Source organism: Octodon degus, unplaced genomic scaffold (genome assembly GCF_000260255.1).
Source record: "Octodon degus isolate 3935 unplaced genomic scaffold, OctDeg1.0 scaffold00084, whole genome shotgun sequence".
NCBI lineage: Eukaryota > Metazoa > Chordata > Mammalia > Rodentia > Octodontidae > Octodon > Octodon degus.
The window spans coordinates 11602753-11613068 of NW_004524660.1; the positions used below are offsets into that span (position 1 = coordinate 11602753).

At 37.7% G+C, this 10316-nt stretch overlaps 1 protein-coding gene across 4 annotated transcripts in view; it reads right to left on the reverse strand.

Annotated features, from left to right (window-relative positions):
• Window positions 1-10316, reverse strand: part of Slc35a3 (solute carrier family 35 member A3) — a 66551-nt gene that overhangs the window by 9238 nt on the left and 46997 nt on the right. For 3 of the 4 annotated variants that reach the window (XR_002822273.1, XM_023721709.1, XM_004636979.3), the window contains exons 5-6: window positions 8767-8938; window positions 1838-1956 (exon numbers count right to left, since the gene is read on the reverse strand). Coding sequence is in view for 3 of the 4 variants with exons in the window: in XM_023721709.1 (XP_023577477.1) it covers window positions 1838-1956; window positions 8767-8938 (291 nt within the window). In the remaining variant the exon portion in view is untranslated. The remainder of the gene's footprint in view (window positions 1-1837; window positions 1957-8766; window positions 8939-10316) is intronic. The other variant, XM_023721710.1, reaches the window with a different exon arrangement.

Consider the following 10316-nt stretch of genomic DNA (forward strand, 5'->3'; position numbering starts at 1 on the left):
AAAAAAAAAAAAAAAAAAAAAAAAGGTTTGAGGGGAGGTTAGGAATACAGCTGAGTAGCAAAGTACTTTCCTAGCATACCTGAGGCCCTGTGTTCAATCACCAGTACTGAAAAAGGGTTTATTGCAAAGTTGAGTACCCCTCATCCAAATTCAAAATGCTTCAAAATCCTAAGCATTTTAAAACACTAACATAATGCCACAGATGAAAATTCCACACTTGACTTTCTATGGTGGGTTACACTCACAAAAGGGCTGAACTGAAAATAATACACTACATAAAATTACCTTTAGGTTATGAGTATAAGATGTACATATTAAAACAACAACAACAACAACAACATAGTTTTGTGTTTAGACCTACATTCCATCCCCAAGATAAATCTGTATCTAAAACTATTCCAAAACCCAACTAAGGGTAATGTTTCTATCTTCATTTTTATATCCTGCTGAGTACTCAGCATTTGAAGTTTATGATGGTTTAGTTCAGTTTGGTTTGATTTTTGTAGTAATGTGGTTTAAACCCAAGGCCTTAAGCATATTAGGTAAGCAATGGCCTACTGAGCTACATCTCTGGCCCATTTTATGCTTTGAGACAGGATCTCACTACATTGATCAGGTTGACCTCAAACTTGTGATCCTTTAGCCTCAGCCTCCCAAATTAACTGGGATTACTGGTAAGCACCACTATGTCTGGCACAATAGAGCTCAACAGTTTTTTTCTTTTTTCTTTTTTGTGATACTGGGGATCAAACTTGGGACCTTATGTTTGCCAGGCAGACACTTAATGCTGCTAAGCTATATCCCCACCCCTGCCTGGCACTGTAGAAAAAAATTTTTTTTTCCAAAATAGTGTCTTGCTAGTTTTATAGTTCAAGCTATAAAACTAAGTAGGCTAGGGGCCGGGGAGATGGCCCAGTAGAATAAGTGCTTCCCTGGCAAGCACAAGGGCCTGAGTTCAATCCCTGGTTCCGCAAAAAAAAAAAAAAAAAAAAAAAAAAAACTAAGTAGGCTAGCCTCAAACTTGCAATCATCCTGCCTTAGCCTCCTAAGTGTTGAGATCACAGGAATGTATCATCACATCCAGCTTGAAATTAGTATCTTTTGAAGTTAAAATTACTCCACTCTTAGCAATTTCAAGTTATATATAGATGAAAAAATGTAAATTTCTAACATGTAACTATAAGATAAATTTAAAAATTGTTGAATTAAATTTGCTTATTGGATCTTATATATATCAGACCTTTTATGTAATGATAGAAGCTACAGAAAAATCAAAAGTTATGCTTGCTCTTAGCTTCAACTATTTTATTCTTTTTTAAAACTATTTTATTCTTAAACTTATATTTTCACAATGTTATTTCTTTTTCTTTTCTTTTTTTTTTTTTTTTTAATGTTTTTGGTACAGGGTCTCACTACAAGCTCTGACTCATAGTGATCCTCTGGTTTTCAGTCTCCCCAGTGCTAGGATTACAGGTGGCCACCACCAAGTCCAGTCTCGGTGGCCAGTTCAGTGTGCCAGGGGCGGGGCCAGTGCCAGTGGCATATGTGGCGCTGGGGATCAAACCCAGGTCCCTGCATTTGCCAAGTAGGCACTTAGATTGCTGCACTATCTTGCTGTCCCTTACCGTTAAGTTTATTCCAGAATTTAATCATAATCCTTTTACAAGTAACTTTTCACAAGGACAACAAGACCAGTTCTACTTTAACTTTCCTGGATAAACAAAATACAACAAGAGAACAAGAGGGAATTTTCCTCTCAAATCAGTATAGAAATAGCTACTTTGATGCTCTATAATAAAATAATATTTATTAGTATTAAAGACTTTACATGGTTTACCTGAAGAACAACAACTATCCAGGTCAGTTGGTTATATCCCTGAAAAAATCCATTCTTTGATACCAATTCTCCATCATAAACATATACACCCATCAATCCAAATATACTCCCAAAGAAACCTAAAAAAAATGAAGTCTATGTCACACAGTTTTTCTGAAGATATCTTTATTGACATTCCAAATCATTTCATACTTTATACTTAATTTTTTTTAGTTATTATAAACTTCCTTTCTTTCTCTTGCCCTCCCCACCCCCTTCTTCGACAGTGACTCATTAAATAACAAAGTTGCCCACGCTGAATTCAAGTTTGCAGTCCTCCTGCCTCAGCCTCCCAGAATGCTAGGATTATAAGTATGTGCTACCATGCCCAGCTGGTCTACATAAATTTAACAACAAAAGTATAGTTGGTACTGTATTATGATTGTAAGACATAAGAATATAAGAAAACAAAAGCAATCTAAAAAAAGACCAAAGATACTGACCTTCAAAGCACTAAAACAATGCATTTTTAAATAATATATTGAATTAGCTACATAATTATATTGCTATCCCAACAGAAATTACATGATCATATGTCTGCTCATTCAAATATTTGGAAGATTTTTTTTTTTGTATTTAGTACAGTGTGTACAGGGTTCCACTACGTAGGTTGGACTCGTAGTGATTCTCCTGTTTTCAGCCTCCCAAGCACTGGGATTACAGGTGTGCGCCACCACTTCCAGTCTCAACTGCCGTCTCAATGAGCCCCAGCAGCTGGTGCAGCACACTGGGGATCCAATCTTGGCTGCTGCACTCTGTCTAAGCAGGCGCTGTAGTCTGCTGAGCTATCTGGCATATATATATATATATATATTTACTTTCATATATGCATATATAAAAGGTCACATATGACAACATCGTTTTCTATTTAGAAATTTTATTTTTTAAATTTTAAAGAGGGAAGAAACAAAAATAATAACAAAGATAAAAACAAAGCACCATAACACAATAAGTGATATAGAATTTCAAAACAGGAATTAACAATGGTTATTATATTACATATTGTTATCATCAAATTTGTTGGTCAGACTACCAGATATAGGCATGTAAAATTGATCAAATAGTTAAAACATTAACTCTTTCTTTTTATAAATCTTGGATTTTTTTTGTCCTTTTTATCATAATTAGAAATTTTAAAACTATAATAATCAATATTCAAAAAACTCAGGACTGAGAAAAAGTCATATAACGAGACACCACCAGAATGTGTATGGATTATTGAAGTTTATTGTTAGGGCAATTTAGCTCAGTGAATGCAAAACTATCTTGTTTACTGAATTCTCTGCAGTAGTCCCTATTCCAACACTATTGGACCTAAGAAATTTCCAAGAGCACTGCTGCAGAAGTGTATCTACAAGATCCACATTTTTTTAAGTACATGTTTGCAAAACATGATTACACTTTGTGTGGGACATTGGTATATGTACATAACACATCTTAATTTTTTTTTTCATCATTTCCTCTCTCTCCCCTCCCTTCATTTTTTGGTTCAGGGGCCACTTCTTATGGGTAATTTGGAAATATATGCAAAGGACTAGGATAAATAAATCTTTATATACATAAAGCCTTAACTAGGCAGTTTTCTGGAAAGGAATTGAAAAGAATGTAAAATACTGTTTATTCTTATGAGTATTCTTTTTTTTAAAATGTGTTTGGTGCAGCTTTGACTAGTAGTGATCCTCCTGTTTTCAGCCTCCCAAGGGCTGGGATTACTGGTGTATGCGACCACACCCTATCAGGTGGCCAGCTCATCAAAACCCCGGGGTGGGACTGGCACAGTATGTAGTGCTGAGGGTCGAACCCCAGTCCCTGTGCTTGCCTAAGCAGGTGCTTAGCCCCCTGAACTATCTCACCAGCCTGCTCTATATTCTTTCTTTTTTTAAAAAGTATTTTTTTTAAATTTTATTTATTTGTGTGTGTGTGTGTGTGTGTGTGTGTGTGTGTGTGTGGCCAGCTCAGCCCACCAGGGGGCAGGGAGGGCTGGCATGTGGTGCTGGGGGATTGAACCACAGTCCCTTTGCTTTTGCTAAGCTTGTTCTAAGTAGGTGCTTTAGACCACTGAGCCATCTCACCAGCTCCTGCTCTATATTCTTAATGTATCTAATTGTCAATATGAAATTAATTCTACCAGATAACTACAAAATGTTCCCAAATATATCTTTTCATTTATTTGGTATAGGGTCTCACTATGCAGCTCGGACTCATAGTAGTGATCTTCCTCTCTTATCCTCCCTAGCACTGGGATTATAGGTTATTATAGGTGTTCACTACCACACCTGGTTTTGGTGGCTGGCACGGTGTGGAGCTGTGTTGGCATGAGGTACCAGGGATCAAACTCAGGTACTTGCGCTTGCCAGGCAGGCAGTTAGATCACCAATTTAATTTAATTTATGAAAGTAATTGAGGTGGCCGGGTATGGTGGTGCATCCCAGTGGTGCACCCCTGTAATCCCAGCACTAAGGAGGCCGAGGCAGGAAGATCACTGTGATTTCAAGGCCAGCCTGAGCTACAAAGTGATTTCAAGGCCAGCCTGAACTGCATAGTGAAAGACAAAAAAAACCCACCAAAAACATAATTATTACACACACACACACACACACACACACACACACATATCCATTGGTCCATCCTTCCTTCTTTCTTCCTCTCTCAATGTCTTTTCCTTATGACATTACTGGGAGGTAGTAGAACTTTGTTGTCTTTTTGAAACAGGGGCTCACTTTGTAGTCCAGGCTGGTCTTGAACTCACAATAATCCTCCTGCCTCAGGCCTCCTAAGTACTGGAATTATACAAGTACACCACCACTCCCAGCAGAACTTTAACACGGTGGGAACTAGTAGAAGGTCTTGGGTCACTGGGGGGCATACCATCTTCACTTCCTAGCAACCACAGAGTGAACAGATTTTTCTAACATGTGCTCCTATCATGACTTACTATCTCACCACAGGTCCAAAAACAACACATCCAACTAAACATGGACTGAATTAGCCAAAATAAAACTCTCTTTATAAATTAGTTTTTCTGAGCCAGGGAGATAGCTCAGTAGAATAAGTGCTTGCCTGGCAAGCACAGGGTCCTGAGTTCAATCCCTGGTACCACCTCTGCACACACAAAAAAAAATTAGTTTTTCTGAGATATTTGTTACAGAAATGGGAAATTAACAAGTACAAAGATGCATAGACATCATACTATCAGTATGTACAGACCTACTACATTCTAACAGTTGTATGATATTCTACTGTCTGAATAATATATGTATATAACAATGTAATACTGTGTCCCAGGAACTATCCTAAGTATTTTAGGCAAATTACTCACTATAAATCTATGAGAGATATATGTATGTCCACTTTATAGATGAAGAAAATACAGGTTCACTATAGTAAGTAATGGATTCATATGAATCCAGGTAGTATGGTTTTGTAGTCTGACATTTTTCTTTCTTTTTTCTTCTAGTTCAGGTTGGCCTTGAGCTCACTTTGTAGCCTAGGCTGCCCTCTAACTCACAAGGACCCTCCTGCCTCAGCCTTCTCAGTGCTGGGATTACAGGTGTGAGCCACCACACCTGCCTTCTTGTTTTTTATTTCCCTTCACAGTTTTGGAATCTATGATTTTAGCCACTATGCTATTTAATCAAATCAGTAATTTTGTCTGTCTCCTCTTTTTGACAAGTATAACCAATGCTAAAATGAAGAACGTTGGACACATATTTTTTTGTTTTTGTAGGATAAATTCTCCTTTGGGTATTAAATTCTTACATTAAATCCTACATTGTTTTTAAAAGTTTGTAGGCATCACCAATTGAGATCTTATACAGTTGTACCAATTTGAATTCCTAGCAACCATAAGTAATAGTTCCTGTTTTTCTATTCTTAGGCTAAGGTTTTTTATCAATTTACTAATCTTTTGTAATTTAGTATATGTTGTTTTTTTGTTCTTGTAACATTAAGTGGACTATAACTTACTTAAGTATCTTTTCAAAACTTCATTTGGCTTGACATTTTTCTGTGAGAACAGTGCTGTCAGATCAAACCAGAGATCTATGAAGCACCAAAGAATCAAGAATTCTGATTTTATCTTCCACTTTTACCTTACAGTACAAGAAAATTTTAGCTAACTCATACAAACCTTTTTTCTATTTACAAATGTATATAAATAAGTGATATTAGTGCTTTATGTGTATTACCTCATTTAATCCTCATAACAACACAAAAAATAGGTATAATTAGGTACTAAACTTCATAGAAAGCTGGGGAGATAGCTCAGTAGAATAAGCACTTGCTTGGCAAGCACAAGGGCCTGAGTTCAATCCCCAGTTCCACAAAAAAAAAAAAAAAAAAAAAAAAAGAAGAGTGTCATTTTGGGCTGGGTAAATAGTTCAGTAGAATAAGTGCCTGCCTGGCAAGCACAAGATCCTGAGTTCAATCCCTGGTACCACAAAAAAAAAAAAAAAAAAAAAGAATAAACTTCATAGATGAGGAAACTGAAGCACAGAAAGGTTAAGTAACTTCTCAAGGGTCACACAGGTGATAAGTAGTAAAATAGGACTGAGATGACATCAAAACCAAGTACTTGGGGGCCTGGCCCTAGCTCAGGCCTTTAAGTGGCTGCTTCCACAAAGCTGTCAGCCTCAGGTTGCTGGAGTTCGAACCTCACACCTCTCCCGCTGGCCAAAAGTGCCCTGAAGGCATTCGAGCAACCAAAAAAAAAAAACCAAGTACTTAACCACTTTACTATATACACACTTTTTCTAAAATGGTAAATTAAGTTGCTTATTGAATTCAAGCCCATGAATCGGCCTTCTTGACAAACTGATCACAAGATAATTAAATTCAAAAATATATGTATTTAACTGGAATCTTTTTTTTTTTTTTTTTTTTTAATGCATTTGGTTGTTGCAGGGTCTCACTATGCAGCTTGTACTCATGATCCTCTTGTTTTCAGCCTCCCTGCCCTGGGATTACAAGGGTACACCACTACGCCCAGACTCTGGCCATCTCAGCACACCCTGAAGGTGGGGCTGGCCTGGCATGTGGTGGTAGGGATCAAACTTTTTACACTTGCCTTAGCTTGCCTAGGCAGGCACTTTAGTCCACTGAACTATCTCACTGGCCCTTAACTTGAATATTCTTATTAAAAAATATATTTTGGGCTAGAGAGATAGCTGGGCAGTCTAAACCCCTGCTTCGCAAGTGCAAGAACCCAGGTTTGATCCCTGGTAATGCATGCCATGCCGGCTCCATACCCAATATCAAAACCAGGCATGGTGGCACACACCCATAATCCCAGCACTGGAAAGGCTGCGACAGGAGGATCACTACCACTCTGAGCTGCGTAGCAAGACCCTGTACCAAATAAATAAATGATTTTTTTTAAATGAAAATAAAATAAAAAATACATTTCTACCAATTTAACAGAGAAGCAAATTCTATTGTGATAAAATGGAGATTTGAGTACTTTTATATGATTGGAAACTAGGTAAGAGGATAAGTTTTAATCAAATTTGGAAGGTGTAGCTGAAAATATGAGTCATTTACTCTTCAGAACTTGTAAAAACAGCCATAATTGTTGATCAAGAAAAACACAGTATATCTAGTAAGTATATGTGAGGGGAGGGAGGTAAAAAATAAGCACCAAAATCACAAGGATAAAGATTTTAAAAAGATGGTATTGATCTGCAAATGAGCTGCTTCTCACATGAACAGTTTTATTTGTTTGTTTTTTGTTTTTTGCGGAACCGGGGATTGAACTCAGGCCCTTGCACTTGCCAGGCAAGCACTTATTCTACTGAGCTATCTCTCCGGCCCACATGAACAGTTTTAAATGTAGTACTATATAACATGAATATAAGATAAGAATACTAAATGTTGGAATCCATGTGTGAGAACTGAAAATGTAACAATACTATAAATATTTGTTGAAAAGAGATTCTTTTTTTTTTTTGCATTTGGTACAGGGTCTACGGGATTGCACTACAAAGATCATATTTGTAGTGAGCCTCCTATTTTCAGCCTCCCAAGCACTGGGATTACAGGTGCGCGCCACTATGCCCAGTCTCAATCACTGTCTCAGCAAGCCCCATAGGGGCTGGCATGGCATGCTGGGATAGAACCCTGGTCCCTGTATTTGCCTAAGCAGGTGCTTTAATCCACTGAACTATCTGGCCAGCCCTGAAAGGAGATTCTCTAATGTTTGTGTGTGTATGTGTTTTTTTTAAGTGACATATTTCCAGTTAGAAAAATGTTGGCTATAACATAACACTTTGAAATATAAAGGACTTTTTTTTTAAGGTACCAGGAATTGAGCTCAGGACCTAATGCTTGTGCTGCTGAGCCCATAAGGACAGTTTTATGGTTTGTTTGGGTTTTTCCCTCTATTTAGGGCAGGGTCTACAGGATCCACTGGGTCTCACTACACAGGCCAGACTCCTGGTGATCTGCCTGTTTACAGCCTCCCAAGAGCTGGGATTACTGGCGCAGGCCACCACACCCAGGCTCAATTGCCTTCTTAGCTGGTCCCAGGGGCGGGGCTAGCACCAAAGGCCTGGGGACTGAATCCCCAGCTCCTGCGGCTATTAGCAGGAGCTTTAATTCGCTGAGTTCTTTGGCTGGACCTACACTCTAATTTCAAATCTAAAGGTTTGTATTTTTTTGTTATTGTTGTTTTGGTACCAGGAATTGAAGTCACAACCTTGCACTAGCCAGGCAGGCACAGTGCTGCTCAGTTACATCCCCAGGTATAAATGGCATTTTTAAAAAGGGAAAACATTGCCAGATAATTGCACATATAGCAGATTTTAGGCAAGGCTTATTCTTTTAAATGTATATCGAAATCTGTAAGTACAACATAATCACCTTTTAAAATATATTAGAGAACATTTAAAACTTACCAAGCTGAATATTTCTTATCCATACTGATTGTTTTGTTTCTTTTAATATTTTCTCAAAATACACTCCAGCAAAGCCACTTGAAAAACAGGCTGTGAGAACTGCCATGAGGCCCACAAATTGAGAACCAGCAGAGAGTTCTTTAGAATCAAGTTCTTGGGACTCTGAGGGCCACTAAATACAAGCAAAAGTTGATGTTTAATTTTTATAGTATTTTACAAAGTACATATTAAAAGCCTCCACAGAACTTAACATAGAAATACATACGGTGTCACTTTTGGGAATCGCAAAGGAAAGCTTTTGAATAAAAATCCTAGAATCATTTTCCCCCTGTAGTAATAATACATTACTATTTCAACTTATGATTTCAAAAAATACCCCAAGGGACAATAAACACTTTACATTTCATTTATTACAGAGACCAATCTATTGCTTTAAGATAATCCTTTAAAGGCTAATTTTGTTTTTTCAATTTGTATATTTGATGCAGGGTTTCACTACACAGATGGGACTCATGGTGATCCTCCTGTTTTCAGCCTCCCCAGTCCTGGGATTACAGGTATGCACCGCGACACCGAGACTCTGTCACTGGCTCAGTGCACCCTGGGGGTGGAGATGGCGTGGCAGGTGGGACTGGTGATCAAAACCCTGGTCCCTGAGTTTGCCAAATCAGGTATTTTGTCTGATGAGTTATCTCACTGGCCCAAAAGGCTTTTTTAAAGACTACCACTGCAAACAGGTAGATAAAAGAATTAGAACCACATCTTCCCTATGTTACTCTGAAGAAACAGGTAACAGGAAAAAAAAAAAAATTGTAAATCAAGCAAAATGAAGGAACACTTGTCTAAAAAGTCTATTTTTTCACTTCTCTGATTTTTTTCTATGAGCTAGACTTCTTAAAGCCATTTTTCCTTTTGAAATATACTGTTCTTTATTACAAAAGACTTCTCAATTAATGTATTTAATAACTCAATACCAAAATTGAAGTCCTGTGGGCATAACAGCACACACTTATAATCCCCAGCACTCAGGACACTGAGGCAAGAGAATGATTATGAGGGTCAAAGCCAGTCCGACCTACAATAGTGATTCTAGGCAGGGGGGAATGATGTACTAAAATTCTGTCTCAAAAAACAGAAACAAACAAACAAAAAACCCCAAAGTTATTCATTCCTTATTCAGCTTACCTTCACTGTAATACTGACAGTGTTATTAATTCCTTGCCTCTTGAAATTTCCTGCTTTACTTGGCCCTTTCCTCCCAATCTTTGTTTTTCCAGTACTCAACAGACTTTTTATAGCAATGGAAATGTTCTATAATTCTGCTGACCAATAGGGTAGTCACTATTTTCATATGGATAATGAACCACTGATATGTGGTTAATATGATTAAAGAACTGAAGTTTTCAACTAGGCATGGTGGTGCACACCTGTAATCTCAGCACTCAGGGACTGAAGCAGGAAAATTACAATATGTTTGAGTCCACCCTGAGCTATGTAATGAGTTCAAGGTCAGCCTAAACTACACAACAAGATCTCAAAAAACTTAAAAA